Source organism: Puma concolor, chromosome A1 (assembly GCF_028749965.1).
Source record: "Puma concolor isolate L17-30 chromosome A1, mPumCon1.1.hap2, whole genome shotgun sequence".
Lineage (NCBI taxonomy): Eukaryota > Metazoa > Chordata > Mammalia > Carnivora > Felidae > Puma > Puma concolor.
The window spans coordinates 70,989,160-71,012,865 of NC_141667.1; the positions used below are offsets into that span (position 1 = coordinate 70,989,160).

Consider the following 23,706-nt stretch of genomic DNA (forward strand, 5'->3'; position numbering starts at 1 on the left):
GTCCCCAGACTCTCTGCACAGAGGGTGCTCTGGACAGCTGAAGTGGAAATGGGCTAGGGTAGTCCTGGGCTCTGCACATAGAGATCACCCTGGCAGAAGAGCTGAGGCTAGAGTGGGTACATGGCTGGGGTGCTCAGTGCAGGCAGAGGGTACCTTGGTAGGGTGGCTAAAACTGAGGGAGGCATGGCCTGGATGTCTTGGGTTGTTCTATGCAGGGGGCATCCTGGTGGGGTGGCTAAAGCCAGGGCAAGATGTGGTCTGGGGGTCCCAGGGCACTCTGTACCAGAAGTGCCCTAGTAAGTCATCTGGAGCCAAAGTGGTGTGGGCCTGGTATGCTTCAGGATGCATTGCACCTGGGTCACCTTGGTGAAGACAGCTAGAGATAGAATGAGCACTAATCAGGGGTTCCCTTATGCTATACTGGGGCTACCTTGTTAGGAGGGTTTGGGCTGGTATAGGCTAGGGGTTCAGGGTTCAGTGAGGTAGGCTGCCTATCAAGGAGCAGGGGAATGCAAACTATGGCACTTGCCAGCCCCTCTGATCTGGACAGAGCTCCAGCAGCTCCTGTGCCCTTTGGTAGAGTAATAGAGCTGGATCTTTTATATTGTAGTTGCTCTTTTAAACCACAGCCTTTATTTTTCATTATCCTAGGGTATCTGGGGCATGTATGTCATTGCAGTTTTGAGTTGTATTTTCCTGATGATGAGTGATGTTGAGCCTCTTTTCACATACTCATTGGCTATACTATATGTCTTCTTTGGAAAACCGTCTATTCAGATCTATTTCTTAATTGAATTATTTTTTTGATACTGAGTTTTATGAATTCTTTTATATATTTTGGATATCATTAACCTCTCACCAGATAAATGATGTGCAAATATTTTCTCCATTTAGTAGGTTGCCTTTTCCTTTTGTTGATGCTTTCCTTTGCTGTGAAGAAACGGTTAGTCTGATGTAGTCCCATTACTTTATTTTGCTTTTTCTGTATTTGCATTTGGTGTGAAATATAAAAACTTAGTTCCAAGACCAAGTCAAGGAAATTACTGCCTATATGTCCTTCTAGGAATTCTGTGGTTTTGCATCTTATGTTCAGGTCTTGAATTCATTTTCAGTTAATTTTTGTGTATGGTATAAGACAGTGGTCCCATTTCATTCTTTTGCATGTGACTGTGCAGTTTCCCCAGCACCATTTTTTGAAAAGACTGTCCCTTTCCTATTGTATACTTTTGGCTTCTCTGTTTTAAACTGATTAACCATATACGCATGGGTTTATTTCTGGGCCCTCTGCTTCATTGGTTTATGTATCAATTTTTAATGCCAGTATCATACTATTTTGATTACTACAGCTTTAGTACAGTTTGACATCAGGGAGTGCACTATCTCCAAAACTCTCAAGATTGTCTTGGCTATTCATGGTCTTGTGTAGTTCCAGACAAGTTTTAGAATTGTGGGTTCTATTTCTGTCAAAAATGCATTAAATCTGTAGATTGTTTTGGGTAGTAGAGACATTTAACAACATTAATTCTCATAATCCAGGAGCATGGAATATCTGCATTTATTTGCATAGTCTTGAATTTTTGTCATTAATATCTTACGGCATTTGTATACAAGTTTTTCACTTCCTATGTTAAATTTATTCATATTTTAGTCCTTTTGATACAACTGTAAATGAGATTGTTTTCTTAATTTCTCTAATAGTTCATTTTTATGTATAGAAATGCAAGATATTTTTGTATATTGTATCCTGCAACTTTATTGAATTCATTAGTTCTTATAGTTATTGGTAGAGTGTTTAGGGTTTCTGTATATAATAATGTCATCTGCAAATAGTGATAATTTTACTTCTTTTCCACTTGGGATGCTTTTAATTTTTATTTTTTTACATTTATTTTGAGAGAAAAAGAGAGAGAGTAAGTGGGGGAGGAGAAGAAAACTAGAGAGAGAGAGATTCCCAAGCAGGCTCTGCACCATCAGCACAGGGCCCAACATGGGGCTCAAACTTAAAAAACCATGAGACCATGATCTGAGCCAAAACCAAGAGTTAGATGCTTAACTGAATGAGCCACCCAGGCTCTCCTTATTTTATTCTTATCTAATTGCTCTAGCTATGACTTACACTATTATGTTGAAAAAAAGTGGCAAGAGTGGGAATCCTTGTCTTGCTTCTGATATTAGAAAAGCTTTCACCTTTTCATTGTTGAATATGATGTTAGCTGTAGGTTTGTGTCATATAGGGCCTATATTATGTTCAGATATGTTCTTTCTATACCCAAAATTTGTTGAGATTTTATCATAAATGGATGTTGAATTTTGTCAAATGCTTTTTCTGCATCTATTGAGATAATTTTTACCCTTCATTTTGTTAATAGGGCATATCCCATTGATTGACTTGTGGATGTTAAAACATTCTTGCATCCCTGGAATAAATCCCACTTGAATATGGTATATAACCTCTTAGTGTATTCTTGAATTTGGTTTGCCAAACTTTTGTTGAGGAATTTTTCAGCTATGTTCAAATGGGATATTGGCCTGTAATGTTCTTTTATTGTGGTGTCTTTGTCTGGTTTTGATATCAGAATAATGCTTTGTAAAATGACTTTGGAAGCGTTTATTCCTCTTCTATTTTTTGGAAGTTTTATTATTTTATTTTATTATTACTTTTTTATTTTAAGTAGGCTTCACACCCATTGTGGGGCTTGAACTCATGACCGTGAGATTAAGAGTTGCATATTTTACTGACTGAGCCATCCAGGCACCCCTGGAGGAGTTTTAAAGAATTAATACCAATCCTTCTAAATGTTTGGTAGAATCCATCAGTGAAATCATGTGGCCCTGGACTTTTGTTTGTTGGTTTTTCTTTACTAGTAAGAAAACTGAATCAGTAATTGGTTTGTTCACATTTTCTATTTCTTCATAATTCAGTCTTGGTGTATTGTATATTTTTAGCAATTTATCTATTTCTTTTTCCATGTGTTGTTGGCATATTGTTGTTCATAGTAGTCTTTTATGATCCTTGGCACTTCTGTGATATCAGCTGTAACTTCTCTTTCATTTCTGGTTTTGAGTCCTCTTTTTTCTTGGTCAGTAGAGCTGAAGTTTCTCAATTTTGTTTGTTTTTTTTCAGAGAACAAGCTCTTAGTTTCACTGTTCTTTTTATTTTCTTTTTTGTCTCTATTTCATTTATTTCTGCTCTGATCTTTGCTATTTCCTTCCTGCTACTAACCTTGGGTTTTGTTTATTCTTCTTTTTCTAGTTACTTGATGTATAATGTTAAGAGATTTTTCTTTTTCTTTTTCCCAAGAACTTCCCTCTTAGAATTGCTTTTACAGCATCTCATAAGTTTTGGTGTGCTGTATTTCTGTTTTGATTTGTCTCAAGGTAAACACCTTGATTGCTCTTTTTGAGTTCTTCTCTAACCCATTGGTTTTTCAGTAGCATGTTGTTTAACGTCCCAGAAATTGTGAAATTTCATACCACCGTGGTCAGAAAAGATGCTCGATGTGATTTCTATCTTTGAAAATTTATTAAGACTTGTTTTGTAGCCTACTATATGATCTGTCCTGAAAAATGTTCCATGTGCACTTGAGAAGGATGTGTATTCTGTTGCTTTTGGATGAAATGTTCTATATATGTCTATGTAGTCCATCTGGTCCAGTGTGTCATTTAAAGCCCATATTTCCTTATTGATTTTTCAGTCTGGATGATCTCTTCATTGATGTAAGTGGTGTACTGAAGTCATCTATATTATTCCTGTCTATTTCTCCCTTTATTGTGTTAATATTTGCCTTATGTGTTTAGGTGAGCCTATATTGGCTATATAAATATTTACAAATGTTATATACTCTTGTTGCATTGGCTGCTTTATCATTATGTGATACCCTTCTTTGTCCTTGATTACAGTCTTAAAAGTCTATTTGGTGTGATATAAACATAACTACCTTAGCTTTCTTTTGATTTCCATTTGCATGAAATATCTTTTCCTGTCTGTTCGCTTTGAGTCTGTGTATGTCTTTATATCTGCAGTGAGTTTCTTGTAGGCAGCATACAGATAAGCCTTGTTTCTGTTTTTCTTTGTAGGCATTCAGTCCTTTGGTTGGAGAATTTAGTCTATTTACACTCAAGGTAATTGTTGATACATATGTACTTATTGTCAGTGTGTTAATTGCTTTCTATTTGTAATTCTTCTGTTCCTTTATTGTTCTGTTGTTTTCCTTTGTGGTTTGATGACTTTCTTTAGTGGTATGCTTGAATTTCTTTTCTAAAAAGAAAAGATATTTTTCTTTTCTAAAAAAAAAAGATTTTTGCTTTGTGGTTACCATGAGGGTTATATAAAACAACCTATATTTATAACAGTCTATTTTAAGTTGATACCAAGGTAGAATGGATTTTAAAGCTCCAAAAAATACTCTCCCCTACAACATTTTGTTTTTGATGTCACGGTTGACATCTTTTTATTTTGTGGTTATTGTTATTTTTGCTACTTTTGTCTTTTAACAAAGCTGGCTTTGTAAATGATGAATCTATTACCTTTACTATATATTTACCTTTATCAGTGAGATTTGTACTTTTATGTGTTTTCTTGTTACTAATAAGCACCCTCTCTTTTCAGTTTAGAGAAGTTATTTTAACTTGGTTAAGAGGCTGGTTTAGTGGTGATGAACTCCTTAGCTTTTGCCTGTCTGGAGAACTCTTTGTGTCTCCTTCAATTCTGAATGGTAACTTTGCCAGGTACAGCATTCTTGGTTGGCAAGGTTTTAGTTTCAGCACTCCGAATATATTGTACTACTCTCTTCTGGCCTGCAAAGTTTCTGCTAGAAAATTTGCTGATAATCTTATAGGGGCTACCTTGTATGTAACAATTTGCTTTTCTCTTGCTGATTTTAAGATTCTTTCCTTCTCTTTAACCTTTGACATTTAAATTATAGTGTGTCTTGTCATGGGTCTCTTTGGGTTTACTCTATTTGGAACTCAGTGTGCGTCCTAGATCTTGGATATCTGTTTTCTTCTCTAAATTAGGGAAGTGTTTTTTTTTTTTTTTTAATGTTATTTTTGAGAGACAGATGGAGCATGGGCAGGGGAAGGACAGAGAGAGAGGGAGACACAGAATCCTAAGCAGGCTCCAGGTTCTGAGCTGTCACCACAGAGCCTGATGTGGGGCTAGAACCCACAAACCATGAGATCATGTATGACCTGAGCCAAAGTCAGTTGTTTAACCAACTGCACCACCAGGCATCCCTAAATTAGGGAAGTTTTTAATCAATGTTTCTTCAAATAAGTTTTCTATCCCTTACACTCCCTCTTCTTCCTCTGGGGATTCTATAATGCAAACGCTAGTCTGCTTGATGGTGTCCTATAAGTACCTTGAGTTATCTTCACTTTCTAAAATTGTTTTTGCTGCTCTTATTGGGTGAGTTCCACTGCTCTATCTTCAAGTTAACTGATCTTTTCATCTAGTCTGCTGGAAACCCCCTCCAGTGTTTTTATTTATTTATTTTTTTTTTAGCTCAATGATTGCATTTTTTAGCTTTGTGACTTCTGTTTGGTACTTTGTTAGATTTTTTCTCTCTTCATTGAAGTTTCTCACTATGTTCATCTGTTCTTCTACTGAGTTTGGTAAGCATCTTTGTGATCATTACTTTGAAGTCTTTATCAGGCAAATCATTTATCTCTGTTTGGCTAAATTTTTTTTCCTGAGGTTTTCTTTTGTTCTTTCATTTGGAACATATTTCAACGTTTCTTCATTTTGCTTGACTCTCTGTGTTGGGTTTTATGCACTTGATGAAACAGCCACCTCTCCCAGTCTTGAGGAAGTGGCCTCATGTGATACATGAATGCCATCAGTCAACGTTGCCCTAGCTCTTTGTTGTCTTCAAATCTTTGTGATCTATTTTGTTTTTAATAGCTCACAGTAGTTGAGGGTGTTCCTAGACCTATCAGGGTCCAAAAGAATCTCAGCACCAACACTGAGTTTGATTTGCAGCCAGAGCCGAAGCTACTGGCTAAGATCCCACAGTCCAATGGGACTACACATGTAAGTCCCACTGGCCACCAGATCCAGGTGATCTGGAGTTATCTCCTGGGCAGCAGTTGCAAAAATTGGGGCTCCAGATCAGTGCATATGCTCCCTTCTGGGAGATACCAGTGCGGTGGAGCGAGGCAGAGGGAGAGTGCAAAGATGGTCCACAGCCTATGTTACCTGAGCCTCTAGATTGTGCCAAACCTGAAGGCTGTCTCTCAGTCTGAAGCTCCTGCCTTCTTACATAGTCAGCTGTTGGTGTGCTCCCTTGAGGAATGATGGCTTGCCAAGAACTTTCTCTCTCAATACAGTCCTGTGGGACTCAGGAATGCAAGTCCCCCTTGGTCACCAGAGCCAGATCAAGGGGCATTCTCTGGATGGCAGCTCCCAAAACTGGGGCACCAGGTGTGTGTAAGAGCTTTCTTCTGAGAGATATTGGTGCTCTGGAACACAACAGTGGCAGAGTGTGAGGATTGTGCTTACCCTATAAGGTCTCTGGAAAGAATTATAGTCAGGTCTTGGAGGTATGTTCACTTAGAAGCCTGCCCCTCTGGCTGTAGCTCTCACACAGAAACAAAGAGCTCTTGGGCCTGTTGCCTCTTACTGTGCTCTACAGGTACTAGCTGTTTAAGAAGTTTTTCTCCATTGGTTACGGTCCTGTGGGATCTGTGAAACTAAGTCGTGCTGACCACCAGAATCCAGGTGATATAAAGATGTTCTTAGGCATCATCTGCTAAAACCTGAGCACCAGACAAGGGTATAAGATCCTTTCTGGGAGAGTCCAGCAAGCAAGGTAGAGGGAGAGTGAAGAGATGGTGTGCACTGGACTTTGTTTCTCGACAGAACCTCCACAGGCCTGTAATCAGGTGACATACATGAAGCCTGTTCTCAGGCCAAAGCTTGTGGGAAAAGCAAGTAAAGACTGTGGGCATGTTGCTGTCTGTCAGGGCACCAGGGTGGTAGTCTGCCAAGAATGGTCTCCAGTTGTTACAGTCACATGGGATATAGGAATGCAAGCCCCCTGACCTCCAGACCCTGATGATCCTGGGGTGTTTCCTGTGCAACAGCTACATAAACCAGGGTACTGGACATGTGTAAAAGCTCCCCTCTGAGAGATACTGGTGCCCTGGGGGTGCGGCAGAGGGAGAATGTGAAGATGGCGCTTGCCGGCCTCCATTCCTAGAAAGTATCCCCAGCCGACCCCTAGATGTGTGTTAAATAAGATAATCCCTCAGGCTGATGCTTTAAGGCTAGCAAATGAGCTTCTTTCACATGACCTGTCCATTGGCTGCTTCTGCTCTGGGCCCTAAGCAGGTGATTCCAAGCATGGGGCCCTTTTAAGAATTGTTTATACTTTCCCTGTAGCCTCTTTGGTTTTCAAAGGTAGATGTTTTGCAAGCTCATCTCTCAGGTGCAGGTCTTAAATGCTGGCGAGTCAGATGTGTGGGGGCTTAAATAATTCACTCCTCAGGGAGAAGCTTTAAGTTTTTAGTTCCCTCCTGTTTATGGTTCTCTGTGTTGGGGATGAGGTTTATGGTGAGATTGTGTCTCAGCCTGTCTTACCTGCTGTGATCCATTTTTTCCCCCTTGTTTGTCCAATATATGGCAGTTGCGTGGTTTCTAGGTTTTTTGTTTGTTGTTGTTTTTTCTTTTTTTTTTTTTTTTTTTTGAGAAAATTGTTCCATATGTAGCTGTAGACTTGGTTTATCTGTGAATCTGTGAGAGGCGGTATGACCTGGGGATCTTCCTGCATTGTCATCTTGAACCAGAACCTCGCTGGGTAATTTTAATGGGCTAAGAATAACTTGCAATTGTACAGGATTTTGCTACTTTTCCATCTCATTTGAACCTCACAAATACCCTTACTATCTTCTCATCTTGCAAATTAGAAATCATAGGTGCAGAGAGGTAGATGACTTGCTCTTTTCACTGTAAACCTTGCCTCCCTCTCATTTCAGAGTACTTATTTATGTCATGCTAATTCAGAGGATGCAGCAACCCCACATTCTTCAGTGACAAATGAAAAAGTGTCTTTTGCAATTTTCTTTTTTTGATTATTTCTTAGTTGAAGAGGCATACACTGTTTGCCCTTTTCAAAGTACTTTTGGTAACAGCTATATTGAGAATGGTAGCAACATGTGCTGAAAAGGCTACTGAATATGCTACCACTCTGTGTTTAATAAGGGTGGGGGGATATATATATGCAATTATGTGTTGTGTGGCTAGAGATGGGTGGGAGAGGGGCATCCGTGTCACTGTCAGCCCTTTACTATTGCTCGATTTAGAAAAAACAAGGCTATTTGTCATTTTTTAAAAAAATTAAATGACAGCAACACTAATGACAAAATAATGGTGAAAGTACGTTTAACTCTATGGCTGCAAAGCAAAATTTCTGAGAGGTTCCTTAGACTGAAAGATTTTACCATCAACCTTGCTCCCACACGTCATGAAAGACTTGTGCAGTATTTCAGCTACTCTGAGGCAAGAGTGAAGAAAAATAATCAGTGGGAAATAAGACCCTTGGAAAGGAGGCAAGTTTTTACTACCAATCATAAACCAGTATTTGCATAAAACACGAAAGAAACATAAGAAGTTTTTCAATAGATTCTTATATTTTTCCCTCTTGTTAAACTCTGAAGGACTCCCTTACTGGGTTGGGTAATAAGTATTCCAGACTTCTTTCTCATCTACTGTTAAAAAATCTCTCCTCCATTGTCATGTAAATTGTTCTGCATTGTATTAAGTTGATATTAAAGACTGCCAAAAAAATCTCCCTCATTGCCAACCAAAGATCTTCACACCTCTTTTATTATTTCCAATGCTGTAGGTCAGGTTCTAAGAGCTATTTGAAAATAGAATTTTGATTGTAAATACTTCAGTCACCTTGAAATTCAACTAAAATACATTTTGATTGAAAGGCAGAATTTTACTTGGCCTAATTGCTTAACAGGAAGAGGACTTTCAAAGGCAGTGAAGAAGATCTGGCCAACAGGGTTAAAACAAATTTTAGAGAGCTAAATTTCAGGGTCTCCCAAGTCCAGTTCCAGCCCCTTTGTAGGGATGCTGTAAGAATCGATGAAAAAAGGTTAACCATGTTTTGTCCTTTAAAGAAAACCTCTGCATAAGTAACAAGTTAAAATCTTTTATCCCGTGATTGTTATTCATAGGAATATAATCTTAGAGTAATATCACTGTGGAAAATAGCAGGGCTGCCATTTTCTCTATATTCTGTGGAATGGTGGAATTAGTCTGTGATCATATAAAAATTTATCTTGCTAGCACTTGGGAAGACAAATTAGAGTGAGGATTAGCATCCTAGTGTTAAGTTTTGAAGTTAAGTTTCTAGTTCATTATTGGGAACTAGAACAGCTTAGTCAATTGCTCATAATGACAACCACATACAACATATACTGCGTAGTATCATGAGTATCCAAAACACAAAACAGATCATAGTGTCTGAAGCAGCCCCATCTAACATCCAAACCAATCCTAGAGTTACCGTATGACTCTTAGTGTATATCCAGAACAACTAATAGCAGGTACTCAAATCCTCATACACAAATGTTCATAGCAGCACTATTCACAGTAGCCAAAGGTGAAAAGTGCTCAAATATGAATCAACATATGAATGGAAAACAAATTATCAATATATACAATGGAATATTATTCAGCCATAAAAAAGAAAGAAGTTAATTACACATGCTACAACATCGCTGAACCTCAAAAACATGAAAGTAAAAGAAGCCACACACAAAAGGTCACGTATAGTATGATTCCATTTACACGAAATATGCAGTATGGGTAAATCCATAGCAATAAAAAAGTAGACATGTGGTAGCCAGTGGCTGCAGGGAAAGGAGGAATGGGGAGTAAATAGGCAAAGGGTATTACTTTAGAGTGATGAAAATGTTGGAATTAGAAGGAAGTAGTGGTTGTGTAACATTCTAAACAGTACTAAATACCACTAAATTATTCACTTTAAAATGGTTAATTTTATATAATATAAAATTTTAGCTCACTTAAAAGCTTTGTTTTTAACTTAGGCATTAAATTAAGGCATTTATAAATGCCTCATTTTTCATGATGAAGTAAATTTTCATTTTAAATCAATAAAGAGTCATTTTATGATATTTCAATTCAAAACATACCCATTCACCAACCCATGGCTCACATGCTGCTTCCCTTAATGAAAATGTAATTTATAATTTCACTTAAAGCACAATCTCTCTCCTTTTAATTCTGAACTGTTACCCATCTTGTTACAGCCCAGTTTATCCCAACCACAGTTAACACAACATGAATTTTTTCCATTATAATGACATACAAAAAAATCCCTGCTGTTTTAAAATGTAACTCCTCTCTCTCCCTCCAACATTTATACAAGTTCCAGAGACTAAAATGCAAAGAAACCAAGGCAGTTTTCAGAGTGAGAAACTATAGACTTAACAAATTTTAAAACCTATTATTAGATGAGGTTATTGGACCAATTACAAGACATCTGAAAGCAGTGGTCCAGAGCCACAACAACACTTTAACAGTTAAATTAAACAGTGAACATAAAAATCATTTTTTCTTGGATTAAAAAACCCTCAGATATATAGTCATATTTAAAAGTGCTTATAAGTACATCCATCTTTTAAATCTAGCAATCTGAGGGGTGCCTGGGTGGCTCAGTTGGTTAAGCATCTGACTTTGGCTCAGGTCATGATCTCATATCTCATGAGTTCAAGCCCCTCATCGGGCTCCGTGCTCACAGCTGGGAGCCTAGAGCCTGCTTCGGATTCTGTGTTTCCCCCTCTCTCTGCCCCTCCCCTACTTGTGCTCTCTGTCTCTCAAAAGATGAATAAATGTTAAAAAAAAAAGCTTAAATCTAGCAATCTTACATATAGAAATTTGATCAATAAGGTCAATGAATTAGGTTTCTGCCCATGTGTAAGTACAAAATATGAACACTTAAATATTGTTGTGTTGATTTTCAAATCATTCTAACTTGGGCTCTGCTTTACTCCTCCACCTTTGCTTGTGAATGTTTTGTGCTGATGGAATACATTTTTACCACCAAAAAGAAAAACAGTCTATTCTTACCATAATTAAGAGCTTCTGGTGCTGTCCATTTAATGGGAATCTGCTTTAAGCCAGAAGATGAATACACTCCACCATCCTCTTGACGAGACATTCCAAAGTCACTGATTTTCAGAACGTTATTTTCACCTACCAGGCAGTTTCTTGCAGCAAGATCCCTAGGTTACAATAAGACATGGAAAATACCTATTAAAACAAATTGAAAGCTGCTTTCACATTTATGACTTCCACACTTTGCATTTTTTACATTTGCAATGTATTTATAATGAGGTTAAGAATGCTTGTGATTTACCAGTCCTTCTCATCTTTTCTGTCATAGGAAAAAATCACCAGTGAGAATATTTGCATAGGGAACAGGCCCCATGCTAATTTGCTAGGCACTGCATATATTTCCATTAAATAGAAAAACACGGATTCTAGGGTTAAGAGAAAAATCACAGGAGAGGCTAAGCAAACTTGGCATTATTTCTCATTGGACTGTTTTACATAACTTTCTGTGATGATGAAATAGAGCTGTGCTGCCCGATAGGTAGTCATTAGCCATGTGTGACTATTGAACGCTTGGAATGAAACTTGTGTGATCGAGAAACTGAATTTTTAAATTTACTTTCAGTGAATTAAATTTAAATAGCTGTATGTCATTAGATAGCCTTTGGTTGTTGTAGCCTTAGAGCTTCCCAAAATGTAGAGAATGGCTGAGGTGCCAAGACAGGCTGGGGACTCTTTCTCTTCTGACTGCATTGGGGACAGCCAAAACTCTGCATGATCTGGCTCTGTCTCTTCCACCGCATCTTGTTCCATTCTACATAATTTCTAAATTCTACCCATACTGGGCTTCTTTTTGTCCTTAAATGCAGGACAAGTCCCTGAAACATGACAAGCTTATTTCCACCACCGGGCCTTGCAGATAGCTGTTCCCTTCGTGTGGAATGTTTTCCTTTTAGGTTGTAGCATAGCTGACTCCTCTTCATTCATTCTTAGCTCAACTGCCCTCTTCTCATAGAAGTCTGTCTTGACCACTCTTAACTGCTAAAGAAGACAGCAGTGAGCATAACAGATGAAGTCTCTAATTCTAGTGAGAAGCCCTTCAGTAATCAAATCCCTATATGTACCTAAATGTTTATACATTTTTATATATGTATATATGTAGAGAAGGTATATGTATGTCCAAATATGTACATATACACACAAAGAAAATCAGATAATACGTCAAATGGTGCTGAGTATTAAGAAAAAAAGTTTTATAAAGGGAGAGATTTACTAGAGTGAATCCTATTTTAATTTTTTAAATTAGTTTTCTTTATTTTTGAGAGGCAGAGAGAGACAGAGCGCATGTGGGGGAGGGGCAGAGAGAGAGGGAGACACAGAATCGGAAGCAGGCTCCAGGCTTTGAGCTGTCAGCACAGAGCCCAATGCGGGGCCTGAACTCATGAACCGCGATATCATGACCTGAGCTGAAGTTGGATGCTCAACCGAATGAGCCACCCAGGCACCCCAGAGGGAATCCTATTTTAGACAGGCTGTTAGGAAGGTCTCTGATAATGTGATATTTGATCAAAGACGTGAAAGAAGAAGGAAGCCATGGGGATATCTAGAAAAGCATTCAAGATGCGATAGATACAAAGACCTTGAAATTGGTACAGGCTTGGTATATTCAAGGAACATTAAGGAAGTCAGTATAGCTGGTTTGGAATGAGTTACAGGGAGACACTGGTAAATTTAATCAGGGGGTTAGCCAGGACCAGATGATGTTTAGCTTTTCATAGTTAAGTTCCTCGGATTTTATTCACAATAAGCTAGGAGGTAACCAGAGAGTTCTGTACATAGGAATGATGTGATCTGACTTACATTTTGAAGGACTATATCCTATTGTGGGGAGAATGGACTGGCAGAACCAGAAAGGAGACTATTTCAGAAGTCTAGGAGAAGCAACAATAGCCTGCACTAAGATGGAGTCAGTCAGATTTGAGATATATTTGAAAAGTACAATCAACAGGATTTGCTAGTAGATTGGGTGTAGAATAGGAGAAAAAAAGAACCATGATGACTTCAAGATATTTTGGCCTGAGCACCTGGAAAGATGGAACTGACATGTACTGAAATGGGGAAGGTTAGTGGGAGGGCTGAGGACTAGATTCACAAAGTTTGGTGGAGCCAGCCAGTTGCCTCCTACTGTCCATTTCCTCCTCTTTTTTAGTAAAAGAATCCCAATTTTAGCTGAATCTATTGTCATCCATCTAAAAACTCCTGTATTTTCCAACTTCTCCTGCAATGAGATGTGGCCATTATCTAAGTTCTGGACAATGAGATGCAAGCAGAAGAGATGTCCAAAATATCTAAGAAATGTCTTTAAAAGGACGAATTCTCATTATATTTCTCCCTCCTGCTAATACAAAAAGGAAGCATACTGACGTTGGGAAAGCATCAGGAGATAAGGGGTCTGGGTCCCTACTGGAATTAGAGAATGCTTTCACCTAGAGACTGAGTGTAGAGAGGAAATAGAGGTGTTCAGGGACTAAGCCCTAGAGCACGCCATCATTTGGTTTGTTGTTTTGTAGGCTTCCCCTCATTTCTCTTGTAGCTTTCTCCTGATGTGGACTCCAGTCACACAGTATTACAAGGTAGGCAACATCAGTGCCTGAAAAGTAATAGAAAGCACATATTTGTGCCCTGAGGAACTAGGAAAAGAGGTCCTTGGAAGTGTAGGGAAAATCATAGAGGTCAAACAACCAAGAGAAGAGGATTACCTGGTTCCATGTTTGAACCCACACAAGTCTCAGGCTGAGCCCTAAGCAGCACATTTGATGGGCAGACCTGAGCCCATTTAGAGAACTAAACTCATTTAAACCACTGCCCATGTCTCAAAGTCATTCGTAAATTTGTCACACAGGGCAAACCAAAACACAGGCTTTGAGGCAGTAATTGTGATTTGAATCATTAAGAGACAGAATTTGCAATCTGACCCTGAGTTGATTGCCTGCCAAAACAAAAAAAATCAACAATCTCCTGCAGAATTATAACAGGGATTTTGAGCCCACACAATGTAACATTCACAGTATCTAGGGCACAATTCAAAATTGCTAAACATACAGAAAAGAAGAAAAATGTGATCAATTCTAAAGGGAAAAGCAATCAACAAATGCCAACATGATAGTAACCAGATATAAAGCAGCTATTATAACTATACTCCATAAAACAAATGAAAACACATTTGAAATTAATAGAAAAGCAGACAATCTCAGTAGACAATAAAAACTAAAAACTATAGAAATATAGAAACTTAAAAATAAATATCTGAAATGAAAAATCCCTACATAGGATCAAAAGGATACTGGTGATAACAGAGAAAGAGTCAGTAAACTTGGAGATAAACCAGTACAAAATACCCCAGCTGAAGGACACAAAGAGAGGAAAATAGAAAAAATGAAAAGAGAATCAGGGACCTCTACAATATCAAAAGACTGAAATACATGTTATTGGAGTCCCAGTAGTACAGGAACAAAGAGACTGAGGCAGAAAATCAGTTTAAAGAAATGGTGACTAAAGAATTCCCCTATTTAGTTAAAAGAATTACATTTGCATATTCAAGAATCTCTGTGAACTCCAAACAGGATAAAAATCAAAGGAAAAAAAAAAACAAAAACATATACACATACCCTAATCAAGCTGCTAAAATCCAAGGAAAAGAAACCCTCTTAAAAGCTGATAGAGAATATGACACATTTGCTACAGAAAATGATTCAAATAATCACATATTTCTAAAAAAAAATTATGGGGGCAAAAGGCAGTGAAATAACATCTTTCATTTCTTAAGATGGCAATTCTTCCCAATTGATCTATAGATTTAATGTACACCCAATCAAAATTCTAGCAGATGTCTTTGTCAACCCAGAATTCCATAGCTAGCAAAAATACCCTACAGAAATGAAGGCAGAATAAAGACATTGTCATATGAAAGAAAGCAGAGAGAACTCATTAACAGCAGATCTACTCTACCAGAAACACTACAAGCAGTGTTTCAGGCTACAGGGAAATGCAAGAAATCTGAAATATCAGGATGGAAGGAAACACAACAGGAATGGTAAATTTGTAGGCAAATATAGATTTTTTTCCCTTTTAAATTCTTTAAAATGTGACTGAATATTGGAAATGAATATTGTAGCATTATCTGACCAGGTTTTCAATGTATGTAAATGTTACACATAGGACAATTACCAGATAAAGGTTGGATGTTAGCAAAAGGACCCATACGGTTGCAAATTTTCTACATTTTACATGAAGTGATACAATATTAGCTCTAAGTAGTCTGTGGAAGGTTAGATGTATGCGTTGTAATCTATAGAGTAACTCCAAAAAAGGTGTAAAGAGATAAAGCTAAAACATCAAGAGATCAAATTAAACAGAATGGTAAAAAAATATTCAAACATTATAATAGTCAAAAAATCAAATATTCAAAATATCAGTATCTAGACTAAAAAGTGGTTATTACTACTGATTCTATAGACAGAATAAGATATAGATAATAACAGTTCTATATTTACAAATATAAATTTGGTATCCAAAGATATTCCCAGAAAGCAAATCCAACTCAGATGGGTTGATTAGTAAGTTCTATTGTACATTCAGGGAAGAAATAACAAAATTATGGAAACCTTTTCAAAAAAAATAGAGAGTATTCTCTAAATAATTTTATGAGACCAGTAGAACTATAATACAAAACCTGGAAAAGATACTATCAAAGAAATTACAGAAAAATACTCTCATGATGCCAGAAACAAAATAATGTCAAATCAAATCCAGTAATATATATAAAAAAGATAACATGTCATGACCAAGCAGGGCTTATCCAATAAGGCAAGGTTGGTTTAACATATGACAATTAACGTAATTCACTAGATTGACAGAATATAGGGAAGAAAACCCCATGATCATTCCAATTGATACAGAAGAAGCATTTGACAGCATTCAGTATTTGCTAATGATAAAATGTTCAGCAAACTGGAAAGACTAAAGAGCTTCCTCAACCTGACAAAGAGCATCTACAAAATATTCAACCACCATATAATACTTAATGGTGAAAGACGAAATTGCTCCTCCTTGAGATCAAGGCAAAAATGCCTGCTTTCACCACTTCTATTCAAACGGACCTCTATTCTTGAGGTCCTAGGCTTTGAAATAAGGCATGGAAGCAAAAAAAAAAAAAAAAAAAAAAAAAAAAAGCCACAAATATCACACACAAGTAAAACTAGCCCTATTGGCACTATTCACAAACATAATTTTTTTTCTATAGAAAATCTCAGGCTAGAGGAAAACACAGGCAGTAACCTCTTTGACATTGGCTGTAGCAACTTCTTTGTAGATATGTCTCCTGAGGCAAGGGAAACAAAAGCAAAACTAAATGATTGGGACTTCATCAAAATAAAACTTCTACACAGTGAAGGAAACAATCAGCAAGATTAAAAGGCAACCTACAGAATGGGAGAAGATATTTGCAAATGACCTATCTAAAGAAGAGTTAGTATCCAAAATGTATAAAACTCAATACCCCCAAAACTAATAATCTAATTAAAAATAGAAAACATGAACAGACATTTCTCCAAAGAAGACATCAAAGATGTTCAGTATCACTCATCATCAGGGAAATATGAATCAAAACTACAATGAACTATCACCTCACACCTGTCAGAATGGTTAAAATCAACAATACACGAAACAGGTGCAGGTGAGGATGTGGAGAAAGGGGAACCCTCTTGTACGGTTGGTGGGGATGCAAACTGATGCAGCCACTGTGGAAAATAGCACAGAGGTTCCTCAAAAAGTTAAAAATAGAACTACCCTAAGATCCAGTAATTACACTATTAGGTATTTACCCAAATGGATAAAAAATACTAATTCAAAAGGATACATGTACCCCAACATTTAAAGTAGCATTATCTGTAATAGTTAAATTATGGAAACAATTCAAGTGTCCACTGACTGATGAATGAATAAAGAATATGTGGCGCATACACACACACACACACGCACGTAATGTATATTATTATATAATGGAATATTACTCAGCTATAAAAAATGAAATCTTGCCATTTGCAACAATGTGGATGGAGCTAAGGAGTATTATGCTAAGTGAAGTTAAGTCAGAGAAAGACAAATACCATATGATTTCACTCATATGTGGAATTTAAGAAGCAAAACAGATGAACAAAGGGGGAAAAAAAAAGAGAGTGAGGCAAACCAAGAAACAGACTCTTAACTACAGAGAACAAACTGATGGTTACCAGAGGGGAGGTATGTGGGGTGGGTGGGATGGAAATAGGTGATGGGGATTAAGGAGTGCACTTGTGATGAGCACTGTGCTGTATGGAAGTGTTGAATCTGTATTGTGTGCCTGAGACTAACATTAAACTGTATGTGAACTAACTGGAATTTAAATACAAATTTTAAAAAAAATCTTAGGGAATTTACATACCAAGAATTAGAATAAATGAATTTAGCAAGGTTGCAAGATAAAAGGTTAATATACAAAATTCTTGTATGCTAGCAGCAAATAATTGGAAAATAAATTCCATTTATAGTAACGCCACTAAAATATCTACAAATAAGTGTAGCAAAAGACAACCAAGTCCCTTATACTTAAAACTACAAAATTTGACGGAGAAAAAACAGTGAATAAACCAATGGAAAGATAGTCATACTGTGCTCATTGAGAAGACTCAATATTGTTAGGATGGCCATTTTCTGCAAATCTGTAAATTTAATGCACTCTGAACCATTGTTCTAGCAGATGTCTTTGTAAAATTAAACAAGCTGCTTTTAAAATGAATATGTAAATAAAAGGTCCTAATCAAAATAATTTTTAAAAAGTACAGAGTTGGGGATGCCTGGGTGGCTTACTCCATTAAACATCCAACTTCAGCTCAGGTCATGATCTCGCGATTCGTGGGTTCGAACCCCACGTCGGCCTCTGCTTTGACAGTGCAGAGTCTGCTTGGGACTCTCTCTCTCTCTCTCTCTCTCTCTCTCTCTCTCTCTCTCTCTGCCTGCCCCTCCCCTACTCATACTTTCTCTCTCAAAATAAATTTTAAAAAGTACAGAGTTGAAGGGCTTAACCTAAATTGATTTTAAATCTTAATACTGTTCAGTAAATGCACAAAGATATGATAGCTCATTGGAACAGAAGGTCAAGAAATACATCCATAAATGTATGGTTGGCTCATTTTTGAAAGAATTACAATGGCATCAGTGCACATCTCTGAATCCTAGTGGGCCGCTGAGGCTTGGGGTAAAATGCCATTAGTCTTGGTTAGAATGATCTTTTATTCACCGCAGCATCTTAGTCGTTTACAGAATTTCTGTGTTCATGCTTTCCTCAGAATAATGCCTACACTTTACAACTGCATATACTTCCATTGTCATAACTATCTTCAGTATACCACTGGCTTAGAGGTTTGTCCTCTGAAATGAGGATTACAGTTCTGTGAGGGATGAATCTAAAACCAATTTAGAGATACCTTCAATCAATGTAAATAACATTTCAGTAACATTTACAGAAAACTCTACCTTTTTGGGGTTGCGTGAAGTTCAAGTGACTGGAAATACTGCCTTTTTGGCATAATCTGTAAATTAAAACCTTAGGCCTTCAGGCAATCAACACGTACTGCACACTCAATGCTTGCCTAATGTTCTACTAAGTCTTAAAGAAGATAGGAAAAGCAGATATGATCTCTGGACTGAGACACTGATGATCTAATTTGGAAGGTAAGGCAGACATATACCTTTCTCCCTTCTTCTCCATACTTTTCTTTATTAAGCTTGCTATTGCCCTGAGTCAGAGTCTGGGAAACACACTGGTTATCCCTGCCTCTTCATGCATGAAACTGCTAGAGAACAAGCTTATATGAGCCTGTGTGTTACAGACTGCAAATTCTATAGGAACTCAGAGATGAGAAATCTCATAATAGGCTGGTGTTGTCGTTCACAGGAGGTATCAGAGATAGCTATATCTCACCACATGCAGAGGAACAGAACAGCAAAACCTGCTGACTGCCAAAAGGTTATGGAAATGTTCTACTTATGTCTGCCGAGTAATCTTCCTTGAAGATGCAAAGTCAAACTTGTGGTTGTGTACCAGAGGTGTCTTACAAAGTCATACATAATATGAGATAGGCTAATTAAGGATAATATGAGAACAGAGAGCAGTTATAGGAAATCCAACTCCAGCAGGAAATAAAGAGGAGTAAATTTTCTTTGCTATCTGGAAAGCACAACAGTGGGCATCTTGCTCTGTGGAGATGTTGTCGTTTAGAGCAAATACTGTGGTAAACTAGGAACAGCCAGGAGGCCGAGCCAGGGTTCTTGTCTTGATGCGTTACCCTAGACATCATTTGCTGCTCGTAGCTATGATTACACAAAGTGAGGATTTATCCTTCACATAGGAAAGGAGTTAGAGAAATATTTGTGTTTTGTTTTTCTTTTGTACAGAAACTATGCCCACTGGTTCTGGCCAGCACTGAGCCACAAATAACTAGCAACATTTAGGCCCTCTTTAAGGCCCTAGGGTTTTCTTATATATCTGACTAAAACATAGCATAAAGCCAAAAATGGTAGTGTGGGAGGAAATAGTAAATGAAGCAGATATTTGATGTAATCAAATCATGTACCACTTAATCCATGCCCAATGGCTACAACTTTTGAATTTGAAATAACAGAAGAGCCCAAATTGGTTACCTTTAAGAAGTGACTCTTCAAACTCCCTCCCTTAAAAACAAACAAACAAACAAAAAAGCACAAAAAAACCCAGAAATCGTTTGCATAACAAGTATATGAAAAACCTATTTTCTGAAAAAGCCTAAGTCATCAACTGCTTTAAAACAATGTATGTGAGTGTTTTTTTTTTTTTTCAACGTTTTTTATTTATTTTTGGGACAGAGAGAAACAGAGCATGAACGGGGGAGGGGCAGAGAGAGAGGGAGACACAGCATCGGAAACAGGCTCCAGGCTCCGAGCCATCAGCCCAGAGCCTGACGCGGGGCTCGAACTCACGGACCGCGAGATCGTGACCTGGCTGAAGTCGGACGCTTAACCGACTGCGCCACCCAGGCGCCCCTGTATGAGTGTTTTAATGGAAGGAGAGTAGGATGCGTATTTCTCTTTGGAAAATTTTGCACACAGTAACAGAAACAGAATTGTAAACCGTCTTGTGGAATGGGCCCGGACACTGCCGTTGGGCAAGGTGGAGTGTCTTTGGCAACAGAGTTGACACCTTGGAGACCAGTTTCTACTGGCCAATACCAAAGCCACTACTGAGCTGATAGTGATGGGATCAGAGATTAGCCAAAAAAGAGATGAGCAGCCAGACTCTTTCGCAAGCCCGCTGCTCATTCCCACTTCAGAAGCTACCTTATTTTTCCTTTGAATAAAGTAAATATAAATACAAAAATCTTCCTACATTTCTCATTTTCAAGCATATTCTTGATTTCACTCCTAGTGTTCCACTGGTCTCTCTTCTCTTCATAACCTTCTCCATCAAACTTTGTACCCATCAATTGGGGAGTTCTCCACCCATTATTACTGAGGCACTTATGTCTACAAGTACGGCTCCCAAAGGAAGCCCCAGCTGCAAAACTGAAAATTAGTCCTATATATTAAACTGTGTTTTCTCTTCCTTGGAAAAATTGTTCAGTGTCACAGACTTCTGGGAGGTTGGAAACAAAAGCGTTGCTTCTGTGAATGCAGTAACAGACCAGGCTGGAGGGACGGTTAGAGTATAATTTATGCCTTTTTTGCTCAGGGCTGGTCGAAGGCCCTATGAGTATACATGGTGACAGCCAAAGGACCCTGTTCCTAAAATCGCCCTGCTGCTCCCTGCCAGGCACAGAATCCTCAGTATTTGTGCGTCTTCATTTACTTAAAGCCACTGCTAAAATACAAATTCGTTACCTGTGGGCAAGGGGGCACATATTTCCTCTGAGTCACATTTTGGTATAAATTATTTGAACACATAAATATGTATAAAGACATACAAAGTCGTAAGGGCTTTGTATGGGATGATAGGGCAGGTGTGTGAGAAGAGGGGAAAAGGGAAAATGGAGCAGCACAGGGAACTGGCAAAGAGCAGGCCTGGGCAAAGCACACAGTGAGTGGGCGCTTGTGGGAAAAGTCACGGGTGAATATGTAAAGGTGTGCTGTGGCATTGGGGAGGGGTGGCAATGCAAGTATAACTTCTAAAAAGTTTGTCTAGGGCTAGCTCCGGTGTATTTACTCTAAACCCGGTTACCTTCTTCTCAGCAGGAGAAGATCACCACTGGGGGCTTGATCTATTTATACAGGAGAAATGCTCCACTGGGTTGCACTTGCGGAGAAACTGAGACCTTTGGTGATTTCCTCTAATGACGCTGCTTCCTGATAGCGGGACAAAAGCAACAAAGTCCTTGTCTGGCATGGCTGACTGATGGAGAGCCAGTTATGAAAGCTATTGTAAGTCATCTGCCTTTACTTAAAATGGATATGTTGAGCACATACAGAAGCGCTTACTTCTTTTGGCTCTTTCATCCCTGGGGCGACTTCCCTATAAGAGAATTCTATTTGGCAATGCACATATACCAAATCCACATATTCTTGTATTTAGCTTAAAAGATCAAATTCCTGGGCAGTTAGGTAAAACAAAGGGACTCATATTAAATCTGGATATTGCAAAAAATTCAGAACCAAACACATATCATGACAACACTTTCTTCAGTCCTAAATTTACCTGAGAACCCAAGGGAAACTTTCCTTGTATTTAACTACTGTGATTAGCCTGGATGGTTTATAGTTTTATGAAATGTGTGCTCTATTTGTATAGTCAGATGTAAATCTCCCTCAGTCACTGCTGTCTGCTATCACCTGTGGGCCACACTGTGCAACGAGACACCAAATCTCTAGAGACTAGCTTTGGGTACACAATTTAAATAAATCTTGATCTAATGCTACATCTCTTAAGCAATAAAGAATCTGCTCGGGAGGAACAGGGGGTCAGATGAGGACAAATTAAAAAATATTGATGGAAAGTAAATGTTTAAATCTCGTTAGTTCAAATAAATATACCAAATCCCAGTGGGTAATTCAACAACAAAACTGAATTCTGTCTCAAGCATGCACATTAAAGGCCAGTAGCTGTCTGAGGCTGTGATAAGATGCGTTGTGAGGACTCACTTCTGAAGTGAGCCTCCATACTAATGGCAAGAGCCTCTACTCCTAAAAGAAGGGAGATTTTTTAAATGGCCACCACTCCCACTCTGACAGTATGAGAAGCAAATATGGAAGCCACTTGCTTGAGTGACAAATGGTATCACTTAAAATATTACATTCAGAATGGGATAAGTTACTTTAAGCAACAGATAGAAAAAAGTGACAAAACCACTCCTTACTGAAGAGCCATCATAACAGCCATCATTTAGTGAGGGCTTTCTGTGTGTCAGGTATTGTTTTAAATGTTTTTCACGTAACCCATTTTCTGTCAATATGTAACTGCGTGCATACTAATCTGAACATTAAATACATCTCACATTTTTCCAGAAGCAACAGTACAAACATTTCCACTGTTGGGAGTTCTGGACTAGAGATCAGGAGACCAGAATTCTGAACAGAGTTTTCCTTAACAAGTTGTGCAAGTGAGTACATCACACAATATTTTCCTGGACCTCAGAAATGAGAGCACCAGTTCTTGACTTTTCTGAGCATGAGGGCCTGTATAATATTAATTTTATGAATTCTTTGTACCACATCCATCCTGATATAATAGTTGTATGTTTTAGAATGGCTGAAAGAAGAAATACAACATGATAAAAAGCTACTAAGAATTCAACAAAGTTCTGAAATGATTTTTATTTTATTAATCACAATAGTAAAATAGTGTACATATATATATGATACACACACATATATGTATATCATATGATATACATACACACACACACACACACACACACATTATTCGGTCTCAAAAGCTTGATGCACTTGGTACACCTGCAGTAAGTTGGAGGAACCAGGGGTCCATGATTTACCAGTTAGCAGCCACCAAAAATAACAGCCCTAACATCATGTTAAACTCTAGGTTAAAGGCGTTTTCTTCCTGTAGCTGGCTGGATAAATCTAGACACACAGTGCTAAATAGTCCTGGTGAAGACTTTTCCACCTTTGCAGTGCACCAATGAGTATTAACAGCTGATGAATGGAAGTAAAGCAAGGAGTGTAAGTTACAAGAGTGCCACTCCATATGGCCAAGAGTCCCATCTACCCCAGGGCCAAAGTATCACAATGCAGGCATCCTCCCCCTTGCCTCTGCTGAGTAACTGTGTGTACAACCAAGCCCTTTCCAATACTGTACGAATAATAGTAACTATTAAGAACTTAGTAGGTATCAGGTGCTTTACTGGTTATCCCTAATCTCTATTTGAGTGTAGATATCTATTACACAGCTAAGAAACTGAGGCTCAGAGATTAAGCAACTTGTCCAAGAATACAAGAGATGATTAAGTGGCTGAGTATAGACTCTCTCACTCCAAAGACCATGCTCTTTTGGTATTTTACAAAGCTGAATGTTCCTTTGGTTTCTTTGAAATATTGTT

At 38.1% G+C, this 23,706-nt stretch overlaps 1 protein-coding gene across 3 annotated transcripts in view; it reads right to left on the reverse strand.

The window, feature by feature from the left end:
* FER (FER tyrosine kinase) overlaps positions 1–23,706 on the reverse strand; it is a 453,694-nt gene that overhangs the window by 14,090 nt on the left and 415,898 nt on the right. For all 3 annotated transcript variants that reach the window (XM_086685926.1, XM_086685760.1, XM_086685844.1), the window contains one exon: positions 11,102–11,256. In XM_086685926.1, the coding sequence (XP_086542052.1) occupies positions 11,102–11,256 (155 nt within the window). The remainder of the gene's footprint in view (positions 1–11,101; positions 11,257–23,706) is intronic.